The 18611-nt window shown below is 54.9% G+C and overlaps 1 protein-coding gene across 1 annotated transcript; it reads left to right on the top strand.

Annotated features, from left to right (window-relative positions):
- Positions 1–435: 435 nt before the first annotated feature.
- Positions 436–15679, top strand: RPH3A (rabphilin 3A). The gene is made up of 17 exons (XM_062590344.1): positions 436–503; positions 2780–2909; positions 3041–3127; positions 3373–3526; positions 3719–3760; positions 4692–4793; positions 5348–5410; positions 5514–5678; positions 5981–6060; positions 7700–7774; positions 9429–9538; positions 10158–10284; positions 11031–11087; positions 11333–11484; positions 12920–13001; positions 13880–13976; positions 14357–15679. Exons 1-17 carry the CDS (start codon positions 475–477, stop codon positions 14485–14487), a joined length of 1683 nt encoding a protein of 560 aa, XP_062446328.1. The 5' UTR covers positions 436–474; the 3' UTR covers positions 14488–15679.
- Positions 15680–18611: the final 2932 nt, after the last annotated feature.

Below are 18611 nucleotides of genomic sequence, written 5' to 3'. Positions count from 1 at the left end.
AAGTTTCTCTCGCTTTCTCTTTTTTATTTTATTTCTTATTTTTTTTTTTTTGCAAGCGTTAATCTCGCCTGGCTGTAGATGAGATGCCGCCCGCTCGCCCCGGCTATATTTGCTTTTTCGCGATACGCGGGCTGCAGTCGGGGGGACCCAACCGCGACCTTCCGAAAACGCCCCTGGGTTTGGGGGGGGGGGGTGCAAGAGCGGCGGTTTCGCGTTAGCCGGGAGCCGCGGGGCGAGATGCTCGCGACATCTAGCACGTGGCGGGGGGGGGGGGTTTAAACGCGCCAGTCCGTGCGCTGGCGCGGGGGGTCGGGGGGGCGTGCAGGAACGCGGGAAACCCGAGGCGTCGGCGCCCGCAGGCTCCCCGCGGGCTGGGCTGTCCGGGGCGCCCAGCCCGAGCGGCAGCGGAGGGGCGAAGAGCTCACGGACGAGGAGAAGGAGATCATCAACCGGGTGATCGCTCGCGCCGAGAAGATGGAGCAGATGGAGCAGGAGCGCATCGGGTGAGCGGCGCCGCGGGCCCCTTCCCTCTTCCCCTGCTCTGTTTGGGTCTTTTCGGAGTTTTTTTTGTTAGCAGCTCGCTGCCGCCCAGCGCGTTTCGGGTAGGGCCCGGGGCTCCGCGGCGCGCTGCGCCTTTCCGTCGGCGCCGCTTCCCGGCCGGAGGCGCTTGCTCCGAAGCCGCCTGGGAATACGCGCGTTAAAGCGTGCGATAATTCCGGTTTTCGCCCAGAAATCGGTATAAAGCGCAAAGAGATTTGCGGCGCCTCGCCCTCCGAAAGCGCCGCCGCGGAGCCGTCGCCCGGCGTTGCTCGCCTGCGGCCCGCTGCCCCCGGCCCTCTCGGGTGCCGCCCGCCGCGCCGGGGGGGCTTTGAAAGCCCCCTGCGAGGGCTCGGACGATGCTTTGCCATCAGTTACCTGTGCGCATCAGGGGCAAAAAACGCTTCTAAATTTTTATCCTGGTTTTAATTATGTCTTTTTTTTTTTTTTAATCTGTAGCTCAGCTTTTTTCCTTGTCCTTTTATACCATTGAAATTAACTTTAATGTATTATTCAGACCTTTAAGGCGCGTGCTTTCCCCAGGGAAGCGGGTCACCGCTCGATTCTGGCGTCGGTTTCTGACCTCTTTCGCGTTTCGCTTTAATTCCTCTTCCTCCGCGTGAGCGGCGGCCGGAGGCTGCCCGAGAGCCGCCGCTTGCTCCCGCGTAGCGTCCGGCGCCCTGGGAAAATCCCGCGGGGAGGCAGGGAGCGAGGGAGCCCGGCGGGGGAGACGCTCGCGGCGGGCTTGAGCTCCGGCTCCGCGCTGCGCTGCTTCCGTAAAAGCATTTGAACGAGGGGAAAAAAGCGGGTTTCTTCAGCTGGAACAGACACCGTGGTTAGGCACGCGCGCTTAGCTTTGATAGGGACCAGTGCCGCAGGCGCGGCTGCGGGCTCGCTCCTTCCTAGGGAGATGCTCGTGGTAAATGGGGAAAGATTTTGCAGCTAAATAACAAAGCTCTTGAAATGCAAAAGCGTAGTTTTTCTTTCTTTTTTTTTTCTTTTTTTTGCTTTGATTGTGCCATTTGTTCTAGTTTCTATAATAAGTTTGTTTGGGCTTGCAGATTTCCAGCTGGAAGCTGCCCCGCTTTGGAGCGGAGCTCTTGCAGCACGGGGGGGGGGGGGAAGAAAACGCAAAAGACACGGGCCTGCGCGCGTGCTGGGTTGCTCGGAGAATAAAGGGTTTTACCAAAAAACAAAGAAAGAAAGAGAGAAGGTTCCCCTGGCCGGGCGGATCTGGAGCGAGGGGAACGGCGTCGAAGCATTTGGTGAACTGGAATAAAACCCCTTGGAGCGTGCCGCTGGGTTTTTCCTTTTATTTCTTTTTTTCCCCCTTCCTTCCCCCCCTTTTCGCTGCGCTGCCAAGGGCCGTCCGTGCACGCAGCGCCCCGGGACGCCGGCCCGGCGGCGGAGGCTCGTGCAGAACGGATCAAAGGCGCTGGCGGCGGCGCCTCGCGGATCCGGAACCGCCGTAAGACGGGCGGGAAGCTGTCTTTTAAACGCCTTGGTTTTTCCCCCCGTTTTAACGCCTGCCGCGTTAGCAGCTTTGTCAGATTTGGGTCACGCTGCGAGCGGAGTGGAGCAAGGGCCCGCAGGCGAGATTTTCTGAAATCCTCTCCCGCGTGGTTGCCTGTTTTCCCTTTCTTTCTCCTTCCTTTCTGAATAGCATAAATAATGCATTTTTTTTTCATTCTAGCGCTATTTTTAGGGCCAGGATTTTGGGCTAACTGACTGTATAATTCACCAGCAGCTCTCCTGCGCTTGGCAAGCAGCCTGCTCCCTCTCGCTGGGCTCTGCCCGCTGCTTTTGCCACTTGTTCTTCTAGGAGTTGCTTAGCTGTATTTCTTTTTTCTTTTTTTTACCCTCCGGAGTAAACAGATGTGTTTGTATAGCTTGTTCTCCGACGGGCTTAGCTGCGTTTTCCTCGAAGGGCTAAGCGTTCCCGTAAGGGCGGCCGCGTGCCGTTTTCTCTTAGAAGACGAGAAAACCCGTTAATCCGTTCGTCTCTCGTCCAAACCCGTCCGCGATTTCCGCTCGCGCATCTTTTGCGGGCAGGAACGGGGACGGGGTGAAAAAAAGCGTTTTCCCGCATGTCCCCCCCGCCCCCTTTGCAGACAGGGCGCCAACACCCCCCTTTGCAGACGAGGGGCTGGGAGTTTCGGCGCGCGAGGCGGAGGGGGTGGGTGCACGCCGGGCGGGGGGGATGCACGCCCGGGGTGACGCCGCGCCGCTCCCCGCGTGCCAGGCGCCTCGTGACCCGCCTGGAGGACCTGCGCCGGAGCGTGGCGGGGGACGGCGTGAGCCGCTGCATCCTCTGCGGGGAGCAGCTGGGGCTGCCGGGCTCCGCCAGCGTCGTCTGCGAGGACTGCAAGAAGGTGAGGCGGCTCGGCGGGCACGCGTGGCCGCGGCGGTGCGCTCTCGCCGGGCGGGCGGCAGTTTGGCTGGCGTCTCCGCGGGGATCGCCGCGGGGTCCGGCCGGCCACGCGGCGCTGTGCTCTGCCCGCAGAACGTGTGCACCAAGTGCGGCGTGGAGACCGCCAACAGCCGGCCCCGCTCCGTCTGGCTGTGCAAGATCTGCAGCGAGCAGCGGGAGGTGAGTGCGGCCGGCGCTGGGGCGCTCCCGAGCCCGGCCGCGCCTCCCCTCGCCTCTGCCCCAGCCCCTCGGCGCCGCTTGGACCTCGCCCCGATGCTCGAGCCCGCTTCCTACGCGAGTTAACTTGACCGGAGGGGCTGCAGGGCGTCCCGGGAGCCGGCCCCCGGGCACGGCGGCGCGGCGACGGCCGCCGGGCGCGCTCTGCACCCCGCGAGCCCCGCGCCCAAGCCCTGCCGCCTCCGCAGGTGTGGAAGCGCTCCGGCGCCTGGTTTTTCAAGGGTTTGCCCAAGCAAATGCTGCCGCAGCCGATGCCCGTCGGTAAGAGCAAGGCGCCGCAAGCGGCGAGCGCGCCCGCCCCGGCCGAGGACCCGAAGCTCTCGCCCCGCGCGCCGAGCCGAGGTGGGTGAGCGCGGGGCGCCGGCGTCCTGCCCGCTCCCCGCGGCGGGGTCCGCGGGGCGGGCGCGTTGGGGGCGGCGGGGGGGAGGATGCGGAGCGGCGGCGCGGGTTTGGGGCGAGGGCGCGTGCGATGCTCGCGCCCCGCCACGCGCTGCCCTTTCACCGCCCATTGCTTTCTCTGTTCGTGCTCCCCAGGCCAGGCAGGCGCCGGGCCCGCGGCCGAGCCGGACTCCTGCGGTAAGGGCCGACGTCTGACCGCTGCGCGTCCCCCTCGCGTGCTCCCAGCACCCGCGTGCTGCTCCCTCCCGGCCGTTCCCCGCCTCGGCTGCTTTCGGCGCAATCCCCGTGCGAGGACGGCGGGGAGCGGGGTGCCGTGCGGTGCTGTGCCGTGCTGCACCGTGCGGTGCGGTGCCGTGCCGTGCTGCACTGTGCCGTGCTGCACCATGCCGTGCCGTGCCCTCTCCGGAGGCTTTGAGCAGCCCAACGCCGGCGGCGAGCAGCGTGCACCGGGCGCTGGCAAAGCCGCCGGGCTGGCGGCGAGGGCTCTCCGCGGGGCCGCTCCTGGCGATCAGCACGCTCACAACGCGCCAAGGAGGCTCCCTTGGGAAGCTGCTTATTGCATCGCCGCGCGAGCGACGGCGCTCCTGGTTTCCCGAGCCCGTTTCCCCTCATCCCACGTGTTTAGCACTGTGGCATTTTTATCCCCCCCCCGCCATCCGCAATCTGTTGCGTTTTGCTTTCTCCTTGCGCCTGGCGACCCTGAGAGCTCAGCCAAGGGCAAACATCCCATTTATGTCACGGCGAAGATTTATACCCGCCGGCTGTGGCGCGCGCCAGGTGAGCGCCCAGACCTTTCGCGTCGCCTCTGCGGGCTGCGGTTTCTCAGCGGGAAGCGGGCGTCAGCGTCCGCGCGCGCGCCGGCCGCGGCTAACGAGCGAAAGGCGATTAGGACGAGCGAGGCCCCCGTCCCGCGGCCCTCGGCTCCCCGTTGCTTTGCCCGGCCCTCCGGGCTCTGCCGATCGCGCACCGGGCGGCTCCGGTGCGTGAAGCCGCGGACCTTCCTCCTCCTCCTCCTCCTCCTCCTCCCGCTGTCCGCGCCGCTCTTCCCGCAGGCGGTTTTGGGGTGGGGGGAACGAGCCTCACTGCTGCTTCGTTGCTCTCCGCGCAGGCGACGAGCCGACGGCGGCCGCCCGGGGCGGCTACGCGGCGCCCGGCCGGAGGCCGCCCAAGAGCGACGCCGAGAGCGGCGGCGGCGGCGGCAGGAGCCCCGGTGAGAGCCGCGGTCCGGCCCCGGCGCTGGGTCCCTTCTCCGCTCCGCGCCCGGTCGGAGCGGGCTCGGCTGCTTACGAGGCTGGTTACAGAGGGAAACGCGGCGCGACGGACGCCGCTCGCCGTCGATCCTCCTTCCGTGGGAATTCGGCGTGCCCCGAGCCGTGGCGCCGGGAGCGGGCGCCAGGCAGCGCGAGCTTGCGCCCGCCGGGGCCCCGCTCCTCCCCGCGCGGCGCTGGAAGTTGGAAGGCGCTTTCGGAGGGTGCTTTCCTTCCAGGAGCTGAGCTTGCAAATTCGTTCGGTAGAGCTAAAAACACCCGGAAAATATCCGAGGCCTCTTCAACTCCTTGAGCGAAAAAGGGAATTTTGAATTGCGGAATAGTTAGTAGCTAGAGAGGGGCGTTTTGTGGCGCCCCGGTCCCTGCCAGCGGGAGCCCGCGTGTGGCTCTGCCCGCGGAGCGGGGGGACGCGGTGGGAGCGGGGGGACGCGGCGGGGCCGGGCGGCCTCCGGCGCCGATTCCCGCGGGCAGCGCCTGACTCCCCTTCTCCCCGCAGGCGCGCGGCGGGCCGACTCCGTCCGAGCGCCGCGGCCGCCCGCCGCCCCGGCGGCACCCCCAGGTAGGCGGTCGCGGCGGCGGCTGCAGCCCCCCCGGGCTCTGACCGTGTCCCCCCGCCCCGCATGCACACACACCCCCCCTTTCCCCAGGGATTTCTCCCGCAGCGAGCCCGCCGCCGGCACCCCCGGAGCCGGCCCGCCCCGCCGCCCGGGACGAGCGAGGAGGGGGCTCCGCCGCCGCCCGGGACGAGAGGCCGCAGCAGCCGCCGGCCCCGCCGCCGGAGGAGGAGGAGGAGGAGGACGCCAACAGCTACGACTCCGACGAAGGCAGTGCGTACCGTTCTCTCGGCGTTAGCGCGGGTTCGGGGCCGCGTTTGCGCTCCTGCGTGTCTCTCTGCGCCCGCCGCGGGTCTGCCGTCGTAGCGCCCCGACGGCCGGCGCTTGCGGGTCTCGCTCGGTTTGCGCGCGGCAGCTTGCCTGACGCCGGTGCGCTCTCGCGTGCTTTAAACGGCTCCCGAATTTGAAGCAGCGAATCTTTCTAATTGTTGCTAATCGGGGCTGATTAAACACGGATATCGGCCGGGATTGTAACGAAGCCGTGTCCTGTGTTTCCGTCTCCTCCCCGTCGCCAGCTACGCTGGGCGCGCTGGAGTTCAGCCTGCTCTACGACCGGGAGAACAGCGCTCTGCACTGCGCGCTCGCCAGAGCCAAAGTAAGTGCGCGCCTTGGGCTTCCCTGCCCGCTGCGCGGAGAGGCGTCCCGCCGTCCCGCCGACGCGTGCGCCTCTCTTTCCTTGCACCTTGCTAAATCCCGCTCCCCAGGTGCGGTAGGACTGGCGGCAGAGCGGCTGCCCGCGGAGGCCGCTCTGCGGGGAGGCCCAGCCCCGTGCCGCGGGCGGCGAGGCGTGCGCCCTGTTTCTCTAAGCGCTGGGAGCTGGAGGGGCCCGTTCTCTGCAGTTCCCGAAAAACCTGGGACTGGCTGGTTGCAGGGGACCTTGCTGAACTCCCCCAGTTCGGTGGCCTTGCAGCTCGTGGAGGCTCAGCGGGTAAACGGTCTGGAAAGCGCTAGAATTCCTTATTCTTCCAGGCCACGCACGCGTGGGAGAGGATGATAGTTGCTGGCATCAGAGCCTGCGCTGGCTTCGGAGGTGCCGCGCGCGGGCGCTGGCACCGCGCGCTTGAGCCCTGCCTGAGACAGTCTGCGCCGGGCAGCGGCGCGGTGCAGAGTCTCCGTGCGCTGCCGTTTACCCGCCGGTGTGCCGAGGCGTGCCTGGCTCCCCGCAGCTGTGCGCTGGGGCTGCCGAGACGAGGTCCGCCGGGTGCGGGCGGTGCAGGACAGCAACCGCAGCCCTAAGAGCTCCTTAAGCTCCTCTGCAAATCGTTGCGGTCATTAACTTTTTCTCCGCTCTGCTAACGCCCCCCTGCAGCGGGCGTTAGTACAGAGCCAGCACCTGCCACCTGCGGCGTGGGTTAGGACTTTGGCACTGAAATTGCAGGGATCTGCTGCAATGACTCTCGTGACCTACCCGGCTTTGGTGTGGAGCCCAAAGGGAGGGACGAGCAAGCTGCAGCTGCTCTCCTAGGCACAGCCGCTGCTTTGCAGAGTCGCAGGTGTGCTGGTAGAGTTGCAGGAGGTCAGAGAGCCCAGTGCCTGCTGGAGGCTCATCTCTGCCCCCTCCGCTGCTCGCGGATACGGACTGGCCGCTTCTGAAAGGCCTCCGGTGAGGGGATGCTGCCCCCCGGCACGATGCCTTGTCTGGCTTCTCCTAGACACGGAGACCAAGGGGTTCTCTTCAGCTTTGCAGCGCTCTGGCGTGGAAAGGCTCTAGTGCATCTTTCTCCTCCTATCCATAATTTCTTTCATAAGCTAAATAATCCCAGTTAGGTCATGTCTCTTAACTGCCTTTGGAAGAGCTCCTTTGGGCTGCTTCTCGAGGGGGCTGCTCCGGGTAGGTCTGAAGGGCTCTGCCCTGAGATGTTCCGGGGGGGCTCGCCGGCGAGGGCGGTCCTCTCGCCTGGCACCGTGCGCAGACGTTCGCGTCCTGGAGGTGTTCGCGCTGCTGAGGGTCTGCCCACCGAGGGTGATTCCTGATGTGGGTTCCCGTACGACTCCAGGACAGCGCGAGCAAGTCTTGCACGGGAAGGACTCTCCTGGGCTACTTTTCTGAGAGCCGGGTTGACTTTTCAGAGGCTTCTTGGCGCTCACACTTATTCAGGAGTAGAACAAGGCTTTTTGCTTTCAAAACACTTTTTCTGTTAGTTGCTCTGTAGTAACCAGTGGATAGTTTTTCCCTCTCCCCTGGCTCTGCTTAAAGATGATTTATGCCCTGTGTTTCCTTTATTATCTTTTAGGGCTTAAAACCAATGGACTCAAACGGCCTGGCTGATCCCTACGTGAAACTACACCTCTTGCCTGGAGCCAGTAAGGTAATTCTTTACCCGACGTGGATGCGTTTGACAGTAGGTCTGAAAACGGGGTGGAGGTTTCTGAAAGACCTCTGAGATGCCCAGAAATGAACGGGGAGTTGGGAGAAGGTCACTGAGGAGCTTTGGGAGTCTCAGTTCGCCCGGAGTGCTGCCGGTTCGGAAGCTTGCGCTGGACTTCCCCTCCTTGACTTCTGCGTGCAGTTGCTCAGTGCTGATATTTTACATACGGGAGGATTGTTGGAAAGTTTATTAGCAGACGGGCTTCACAGGGTCTCTGAGAATAGACATTTTCACATACACTAGAGAGTTAAAGGACCCAAGCTCCAGTAGTTCATCTGAGGTGAACAAAGCAAAATATTCTGCTTTTCTCTGGAAGTCAGACACAGATGGGCCAGACTATTTAGCAGCATGTACAGGATAAATATGTGCTTCATGACTTGCCTCCTTGAAAGAGTAGGCCCTTTCCTGTAGACCTATCTGTAAAAATACCATATTAGCTTCATCTGGGAGGGATGTGACCTGGAGGCAGGTGAATACAGAGCCCAGACCTTCAATTTGGTGCCCTTTTGTGATGGTACAAGAGTCTTTTCTGACTGTCCTGTAATTCTTGATGTGCCACAGATGTGGCAAAGAAATGAATGTGGCACAGTTCATCTTGAAAGACAGGAGTCTAGTTAGTAAGTATAGAGGAATTTCAGAAAAGGTGACATTGTTAATGCATTACAAAACATCTGACACAAAATCTAATTATTACTGGAGTTGGGAAGATTGGTTTACTTTGAAGCTGCAGCATGTTCTAATTAGAGCTGTAGAAAATAACCATTAAGTGAGTAAACTCTGCTTTTTTCTTTTTCTCCTCATCAAAGAAAGCTCTATAAATCTCACTCCTCAACCCAGCTAAATTAAACTCAATGGAGAAATCCATTTTCTCTTTTTAAGGAGAAATGAACACTACTGGCCGAGTGCCTAGGGAATGCTGTCCTTTTGCTCTAGGGGTGCATAGCTCTCTCCTATAGCTGAGTTTTGCTCATAGGAAGCAAGTGCAAAATAAGGGAAGTGCATATTAAAATCGTTGAATTGAGATTTACTCATTTACTTTGTATGTGGAGACGTTTTGGTCATCTTGTATAGGGTAAATCAAGAAGTCAAGATCTTGGGAATTGCTTTGATTTCTATTGCCCTTTTGGGTGTTAGGGTGTTCATGCCCCCATCTCCTCCCCATCTCCCCCCCCCCCCCCCGGACGTCACCCAGACACCGTGTCACCCAGCAGTCCTGTTTCACTGGTGGTTTCTCACTTTAGGCCTTAAGGGCCATGATTCAAGCTCTGCTCAGCCTGCCTGGTTACTGTGAGGTGCATCTGTGCTGGGAAGCTCAAGCAGACACAGTCAGATCAAAGTATAAAAAAGACTTTGAATCTTAGGTGACAGCAATGAAGTCTTGCAGAGTCCTCCCATGAGTGTGAAATGTGTGTGTCTTGGGACAACAGCTAAAATAGTCCCCAGTCAAATCACCTCTCTTTCCCATGCTGTGCTGTAGTGAGCCAAAAGTGAGGGAGCTTCTGATCTATACTCCTCTATCAGAAGCCTAAATTTGGGTGGCGAGGCATTCAGCCTGCTGTGTGTAATTATGTTGTGTTTTATTTTAACGCAACAGTCGAATAAGTTGAGAACAAAGACTCTGCGCAATACCCGTAACCCTGTGTGGAACGAGACCCTGGTGTATCATGGCATCACGGACGAGGACATGCAAAGGAAAACACTCAGGCAAGTAGAGGAGATGTGGTGTCCCCCAGCTGTGTTTCCCTTCTGCGCAGGAGCAAAGTTCAGCTGCTGGTGCAGAGCGTTTCAGACCAGTCCTCCTCACAAACCCTGCAAGAGGGCACGGGCAGCAAAGCGCAGGCTTTGGGCAGAACATTTGAAAGTGCAGAATTTTGGGTCAAAATCTTTTACATGAATATGTTGGTTTTATTAGTTCTCCTAAAAAGGAAAGAGAAAGTAATTTTGACTCACTTAATACGAAATTATTGGTGTTACTATTATTCTTATCAGTGTGTAGATTTATATATCCCATAATGTGCGTTTCTGTACCTGTGATTTAACAGTATCCGAGGAAAATATTTAGATGTTTCTAAAAATGTTCAACATTTCCTTTCCCTAGGAAATATCAAAATGTTGATTTTTATAGCAAACTAGAAATGGCTTTTCTGAATGGCTTTGCTTAGAGGAGAGTCAGATGCCCGGAGACTTAGCTGTTACTTTGCTTTGTCTACCCCCCGAGCAGCAATCTTTTAGGAGTGTTTTGTACCTGGATGCTTATGTGCTCCAAAATCAGGTGTTGCTCCAGCCTGTTTGATGTTCACTCTCTCTTTCTTGTTCCCTTCAGGATCTCTGTGTGTGATGAAGACAAATTTGGCCACAATGAGTTTATTGGAGAAACTAGAGTTTCCTTGAAAAAATTGAAGCCCAATCAGAAAAAGAACTTCAACATCTGCTTGGAGAGAGTAATACCAGTGAGTTTTTAAGAAACTCTTTCCTACTACCATTAGTTGGGATTCCTAATAAATGGCTTATGAGCGAGCTAGTGGTGAGTTTGAAGCTGGTACAATCCAAGCTATCTCCATGCCTAACTTTCACTGGCATCTTTGAGAGCTGAGCTCCCACCCACGTCTCAGGGTCTAGGCTGGTGTGACATACTAAGATCAAGAGAAAGGAATGTGGTGGGAATCTGGGGACCTGTTTCTGGTCCCAGTCAAAGTGGTGTGAATCTGAAACAAGGAGGTCAGCAGTCCCTTGGAGCCAGTGACAGAAACCAAAGGCAGAACTTTGCTCTTGGAGAAGTATCCTAGATTAGAAAAAGCAAATGGAAGAATCTGACCTTCTTGAATTTAGAGCGATTAATAGTTAATGTGAAGAGCTCGTTCAGAAAGCGACTCAACCCGTTGGGGATTCCTGTGGTGGCTGAAAATCTTCTGACATTTGCCAGCCTATGCTGACTTATGTTGCTGTAGAGGAGGGGGCAGTTTGTTGCCTGTCTCTGCTTTGCTCTCCGGTGCTCTGGGTGATGTGCTAAGCCTGCTGAAGTAGAAGTTATCAAAGTAAAAGAATTTTGATCTGAGCCCCCTTCCGCTCCTGAGGTCGGTGGAGGAGCTTGGCAGGGCTCCCAACGCCCATGCAGGAGTGTTTTTGCCATAGGGCAATGCTCCTCTCAGCTGCAGTTACTCATGGAAGTCTGTCTTTGTTCCCTTCCTAACCTAAGATGAAGCGTGCTGGAACGACGGGCTCATCTCGTGGGATGGCACTGTATGAAGAGGAGGTAAGAGGCTGCCGTTTCCTCAGCGTATAATATGCTTTGTGCACGTTAGGCCGATGATCTTTCACGTATGAGCTCCTCTTCGTGTCCTCATGGAGGTTCTGCAGGTCTGTTGCAAGTTTCTTACCGTTTCCTCTTCCTCCTCTGCAGAGACCACCAGCTGCTGCTGCTGTGTTTCTGGAGCCGTACTCCTGGGCGCCCTCGCTTAGGGCCCGTGTCCTGACACCTCCTTTTGCTTCCTCTTGCAGGTAGATCGTGGTGGGGATGTGGAAGAGCGTGGGAAGATCCTTGTGTCGCTCATGTACAGCACGCAGCAGGGCGGCTTGGTTGTGGGCATCGTACGCTGCGTTCATTTAGCAGCAATGGATGCCAATGGATACTCGGACCCTTTCGTTAAACTGTAAGTGAAAGCTGGGGAGGGCGTGAAGTTGTAACTGGTGATCGTGGAGGCACTCGCCGTGCTTAGGCATAACCTGACACGCTATTGCTGAAACCTCCTTCCGATGGCAGCGTCTTGCAACGCGTCTCCTCGGAGGCTGGCTCGCCCGCCAGGGCTCGCGAGATGCAAAGGCTCTTCCAGGCGCAGGGTCGCTCGTCAAGCGGCTCCGGAGAGCTCGGCCGGCTGAGCGCGTTCGGACTCGAAGCTCGTGAGCTGCCGCGTGGGCAGGACCCCGCAGTCGTTCCGGATTCCAGCTGCAGTTCCTGCTGGCTGCGGATGGGTTTTCTTTGCTGTTTTCTCTTGGTTCTCGGAAACTTTGTTCTCCCTAAAAGTCCGATAACGCTCTTGGTAGTTTTTTTGCTCATATTTTGCACATATTTTTGCTCTTGAGTGAAACTGAGTAGTTCTCCTCCTCCTCTCTTTTTTTTAATATTTTCCTTTCCCACAAATAGAAAATAGTGGGCTTACATTTTTAAAGCAAATTCCAACAAGGATCTAGTTAATGCCAACTGTTCAAATTAGTTTTGCAGCCAGACTGCAAATCGTGAGCCTCTAATTTTTTCCATATTTTCCAAGTGAAAATACCTTGGTTCAGCATGCTGATCTGTACTTTGTTAAAGGCTAATGGACTATTTTTAGCATTTTTTTCACAAATCTCTCCATTTCCGTATGCGTTCACACATTCTTGGTTGAATTTTCTAGCAGCCAAGGCGCGGAGTTCGGAAATGTGGCTTGCCGTTGCGTGTTGACAGCTCACCTGCCTGCTGATTTTCCGTTTCCTGAGTATTTCAGTTATTCCATGCTGCTGGCCTCAGTGGTGCCGATGTAGTTGCTTGTGAGCTAAATACTTAGTTCATAGTTCAATTTTACCCTTTTGAGCTGTAAAAATCCTATAATCTTTTATGTGAGCATGGCTTTGGGAAAAAACATACAAACAAAAAAACTTGGCACCAAGTTTTTGAAAGGAAGTGCGAGAGTACAAGTGCCGTACGACAGAAACTGGAGCTAAGGCCCTGGGTGGCAGGATCTCTGCTTTCTGGTTTCTCTTTCTAGTTTCTCAGCATTGCCTAGTTCTGAGCAAGAGACGTGCTCCCCGCGGAAGTGTTTCTACTGCAGTCAGCACTCAGTGTAAAGCGGGTCTTTCTGCTTTCCCATGTGTAGTCTGGCAATCTGGGAAAAAAAAAAAAAAAAAAAAAAAAAAAAGGAGTATTTGGGATTTTACTCACATTCATTTAAATAATTTTAGAAGGTGAGAAGAGAGACTGGTTAACCCATTTCTTTTCCTTAAAAATCTTTAGTTGTTTTTTTTTTTCATTCAGAAACTCACTTTTTAGTTAGCTTGCAAGCTCACGCTGCGCTGTCACTTGAGTTTTGAGCTGTTTTCTGTTGCCCCCAGTTGGCTGAAACCTGACATGGGGAAAAAGGCCAAGCATAAGACACAGATTAAAAAGAAAACGTTGAATCCTGAATTTAATGAGGTAAGAACGGATCTAATTTATATATTGTTACATCAGCATAACTGTTACTAGATTGTGTGAATGAAGGTGAAGACAAACTCACTGCGCCTTGGTCACTCTCTCAAGCTCCTTTCCACCTTCTGTATTCAGCAATATTTTAGAAACACACGAGAAGGATGCTAGTGAAAGCCTTGAGGACAGCCTAATTGAACTGTTCTCATTTTTGGCCTTGTCTCCTGTGCAAGAGGGAAACATTCATGCTCAACTGATCTCAGGAAATGAGTATCTGCCTTGACAGATCTCAGCAATTCATTACCAGGTGGTGCCAAGTACGCACTGAAACCTCTCTGCTGACTGTACTGCAAATTGTGTGTAACCTTAAATAACGTGGAGTGGTCTGAACAAGCTCTTGGAAGGGGTCTTGCGGCTTGGCCCTGGGGACACGACTCCCCTGAACTGAAATCCCCTCATCCCAGCCCCACTGTCCTGCTGCTGTCCTGCCCTTCAGGTGTGCCACGTTCAAAAATCAAATTGGCTTCAGCAGTCAACACTGTGGTTGGTGTTGAAGCCTTGGCAGGCTCTTCTTGCATCTTTAAAATGAGAAGTGCCATATTTAGAGGCTTTGTGATTTAGATGCTGCCTTGACAGGATACTTGCAAAATGCTAAGTTAGATGTAAGAGTGAACTTGGTATACATGTTTGTGAGGTACACTGGGAGAAGAGGTACGACAGGAGAACAGCATTTGCTCTTCATTATTGTATTTGAAATATCCTCTCATTTGATTTTGAATTCAGGCTGTGTAGAGAGAATATCTGCAGTTCCTTAAGGGCAGAATTTTCCTTCTATTTTCCTTGAAAGCTGAAATCCTTGGCCTGACACGAGTTTTCTCCTTTTCCAGGAGTTCTTCTATGATATAAAACACAGTGATCTGGCCAAGAAGTCACTGGACATATCTGTCTGGGATTATGACATTGGAAAATCTAATGATTACATTGGTGAGTGAAAGTCTCTGCTCTGTTAGGTGGTTTAGATGCTATGCACAAGGCTGCTTGTATGGGAGGGATAAGTAAGTCACTTGCTCTGTGAAGATCATCTCCAGGCTGAGCTTTGAAGTGGGGCTCTGCAGGTTGCCTGGGAGCTTGTGTCAGGCCATCAAATGGATAATCCAGCACAGGGGCCACCACACTGCCACTTTCCCATCATCCCAGAGGCTCTCCTGTGTGGGCAGAGCAGCTCTAGTTGCTGCCATGAGATTTTGAATTGGGGATAGGAAGAGCGAAGTGCCGAAAGCTCGGACTTGTCCCCATAGAGATGGTTTACTGGAACATCAGCGTCATCTCTGAATATAATCTCCTGCCTCTTTCCTTTCTTCCAGGCGGTTGTCAGCTTGGCATTACGGCTAAGGGTGAGCGCTTGAAACACTGGTACGAATGTTTGAAGAACAAGGACAAGAAGATTGAACGCTGGCACACCCTTCAAAACGAGAACCACATTGCCAGCGATTAACGGGAGCCGCTGTCCAGACCTCCCCAAATGGCACATCGTCTGCCAGCTCCCTGTAGATTTCTGATGTCCGTCTTCCAGTGCAGTCATGCCTTGTGCTACCTGCCTTTGATCCCAAGGCAGCAACGCTGCTCTGTCTCTTCTCCAGGCATCCTCTCTGTTCCCTGCTCTCACCTCCAAGTGAAAGCTAACCTAGATCTTTTGAATTCAACTCTTTTTTTTTTTCCTCCCTCCCTCATTGAATTATCCTGGTGTGTAATTTTGTCAAGCAGTAGTTACCCTTTGAGAGTTTAGTTTGCCTCTTCCTCAGTAGTCTCATGCAGGTTGTAATAGCATTGCCTTTCTGTTGTGTGTGATGGTATGTATTCTTCCAGTCTTCACTCATGTGGCTCATCCTATCATCACCAGCTCATTGCTCTTTTAACTTCTAATGGGTTGCACGGTCAGTGGACATACTGTGTTCTCGTTTTAACATGGGGGATTGAGTGTTGATGTCAGAGCGTTGAACAGTTCTGCTTGTTTGATATTGATACCTCAGTTGCAATAATGAAAAAGCTGTTTAGCTTTGATGTGGGTTGTAAACATAACTCGGTATCTGCATTGTCATGATTAGGCTAAGCCTGTGTCACAGACGTAATCCTGCGAGTACTGCTTTGGCTTTTTTTCGAATCCAGTACATTTGAGCAATGTTGTGGTACATGCTTTTGAGTTTCTGCTGAGAAGATCTACCAATAATACAGCATTCAAATAGGGAGCCGTTCTGCGTGCTCGCAGAGAAACGAGAGGTTTGAGTTGGTTCACATTTGTTTCCAGTTGCAGTTCATTTAAATCTAGGAACATACACACTCCATTAATATAGGAACACACCCATACTTAAGGCTTGTGACTACCTCCTCTTCACTTTGTAGCTGCATAGTAGTGAATAGATGAACTCTGAGGGCAGTTTGTTAGGCCCTCTTGAGACTATACTTTCTGTTGCTGTCGGTGGTCAGCTTACCCGCACCACATGCAGGAGGGAAGCTGGTGAAGATATTTCCCACCAACTAGTTGATATGTTCAAAGATTATTGCTTTAAAACACTACAAATAATGAAACTAGCTGGTTAGAGGTCTTCCAACGTTGTTTTGCTTTTAGATTTGTTTTTTTTTGGCAAGTCTGCACAGGAACCGTTGTCTTCAATTTGTGCTTTAATTATTGTCTGGAGGTGTTTTATTTGTTATCGATAAAAAGAGAGTTGAGAAGCTCTCAAACTGATATTGATCTTTTCTGGTACCTTTCTGATTCATCTGTTGTCTCTGGACAACCCCAAACGTAGCAATGTCGATATTAGCACAATAAGCACTACTGGAATATATTGTCGGTCAGCTACAAACTGAGCATGTTGTGTGAAATCTAAACCCCAGATCCCTTTGGTTCACGCTGTTGTCCCATGACCTCTCTTGCAGCTCGCTGCTCTAGTCTCTGCTGGTGTGGTATTGTGTGGCGTGTTCTGAATTCAGGTGTACCGCAGAGGGAGGTTTTAGAGTGAGATTTTTTGGGTTTTTTTGAATGGTTTATTTTCCTGTTCTTGATCTCTCTCTCCCCCAGCAGAATTCACTCTGGCTAGTTATTTGCAGTGAACAGCTCTAGAAGGCTGTAACTGCTGCAGCTAGAGGGGGCTTTCTACGGCATGGAGGTTTGCAGGGAGCTCTCCCGTACCCTGCACCACGACGTGCTCTTCTGCTGAACAGCCTTTGCCTAGCACCTCTCTGGCACTGATCACTCCCTGTCCTCTTCCTTTCCTTTTTTTAAGAGCCCTCTGATGTGGGGGCGATCTCTGAACATAAAGGAGGTGCATCGCTCGCCCAGAAAAGCCTTGGCCGTTAAATGCCACCAAGCTGCGGGCCCTGTGCGTGGTGTCTTTGGGCTGCTGTTCATGAAGCGCGCCTTGTCCTCCCACGTAGTGTGGTCCTCTCCTGCTTTAGGACGTGGGCGTATGCTGTAAGTGGGAGCGTTCACGCCTTTATTCATTTAACTGCCTACGGGCTGAAACTGAGATGAGTGTTCCTGTGCACGCTCTTGCTTTCGCTCCCTGCCGCTAGTTAATGCAACGCTGTTTGTGCTGCCTCCCGGCCCCTTCCTGGCGCGCGGAGCGGTGCGAATGCCCCAGAGCAGCGGCTCCGCGGCGGCCGTGCAGCGGCGGGCGCCTTGCTGCTCCGGCTCGGCTCTGCGTTGCCAGGACGTTGCTCGGCTCTCCACGAGGAGACACTCTTGGACCGCGAACGCAGAGAGGAAACCTAGATGTGCTCCTGCATCCTTCTAGCCCGAGCTGGGGCAGCTCTTCTGCATCGCAGACCGCTCCTCCTCGCTGTAGCATGACCAGCTAGTTACTCATTCAAGAAACAGGACAGTTACAGGAAACTGCTTGGGAGCCGAAGCCCCTGAAGCATAATGGGAAAAGATGGGCTTGACTGGCAACGAAATTACCTTAAAAAAAAAAAATTATAAGCAGTTTCTTCGTTTATTCCACGCCCGCCAAGCCTCCTGTGCGTGCGCAGAGCGATTAAATTAAGGTTGCCTTTGCCTGGGTCGCTTCTTCCCACGCTTTCCTTTCAGCGGAATTGTACTCACGTCCTCTCTTCGCACCCATGAAAATTAAAAAGCGCCCCTTGCCCGTCCCACTCCGTGTTGCGTAAATCACAGTCCTGGTCTCCATTTGCCGCCCTCTTCTGAGTTTTTCTGCAGGTAATTTCTGCCCCGAACAACTTCCTTCCTTTGTAAATAAAGCATGCGCATACGGATTGGGAATGGTGCAAAAAAAAAAAAAAAAAAAAAAAAAAAGCCTCCTCTACTGCTGTTTGCATTCAAACTTGCATGCAGTGATTTTACAGCAAAATACTACCCGTTTACAAGTGTTAAGGAAAAAAGAAAAAAGGTTACACAAACTAGAAATACTCCAGTCTTCCGCTGCATGCAGCACAACAGCCTCTCTCTTTATGTGGTACCTAATAAAGCGAGACTATTGTAAAAGGAAAAAAAAAAAAAACCAAAAAGGGAAGTTTCTTGGTATCTTTATTCCCGGAGGGAGCACGAAGGCCGGGCGGGCGGCCCGGGCCGCGGAAGCTGGCGGAGCTCGGGGGGCGGCGGCGGACGGCGGGGAAGGAGGTCGGAGGTAGGTTTTCTTGGGGGGGGGGGAGGTTGCCCCTCGATGTGGCCCGTTTTCCGTGGCCCGTGACCCCCGTGAGGTCTGGCCGCGGCTCTCGGGGGGGGCGCGGGGGCAGCTGGAGTCCCCCGAGGTGTCTGCCCTGGTGCGGTAGTTCCCCGTAAGCCTTGCACAGCAGAGGCCTTTTGCTACGCGGAACTGAAGAGCTTCCGTTTGCCCAACCAGCAGTGCCACCCTGCGAAGCGCCCGTGGCCCTCTCCTCCCTCTCGAGGAGGGTGACGGCCCCTCCTGGGATCGCAGGGCGGGATACGGGCCCCAGGCACGTGAATGCTGGGCGGCGGAGCCCCGGAAGGACTGCTAGTCGGTTGGGCTCGCCCTGGAGCACGGGAGTCAAATGCATCCTGGCGGGTTAGATACTTGCTTGTTGTAGTTAGGGCTTCACATCTAAGGGCCAGCAGCAACGACCGGTAAAGAAAACCTCAAGGGTATTTAGAATTGTCTTGAGATGGTGACTGTATGTACTGCGTGAGATGACCTTTGCCGGCTGGTGGAAGAGAGAACTGGAAAGTGACCCTTGCACAGAGCTAAGGGCTTGTCCAGTTATCCAGTCTGCTGTTCCTGGAGCGTGATTGCGGTTCTCGGCGGGGCACCGCGTGCTGCTCTCGATGAGCATCCCAAAGGCTCCCCCCCAGCCAGGAGAAGGTCTCCTGTTCTGATGCACGCTGGTGGAAAAACAACCAAAGGTTAACTGCGCACGGCAGTGGCGCAAGCGGTCTGAGGCGGCCTCCCCTTTGGCAGAGGGCTCGAGGCAGTCGGGAAGAGCCGTGCCTGTGAGCTGCAGGGTGCGTTGCCGTTTATTTAAAGGAAAAGGAGAGGGACAGCTTAGGAGGACATCAGTCACGGAGCTTTCCAGTTACGTCACGCTGTCCACTGGATGCTAAAAGGCTGGAGCACAGAAAATGAGTCATTTCCAGAGATGGCAAAG

Source organism: Rhea pennata, chromosome 17 (genome assembly GCF_028389875.1).
Source record: "Rhea pennata isolate bPtePen1 chromosome 17, bPtePen1.pri, whole genome shotgun sequence".
In the NCBI taxonomy this organism is placed as follows: Eukaryota; Metazoa; Chordata; class Aves; order Rheiformes; family Rheidae; genus Rhea; species Rhea pennata.
This window is presented reverse-complemented; position numbering and strand designations above follow the sequence as displayed.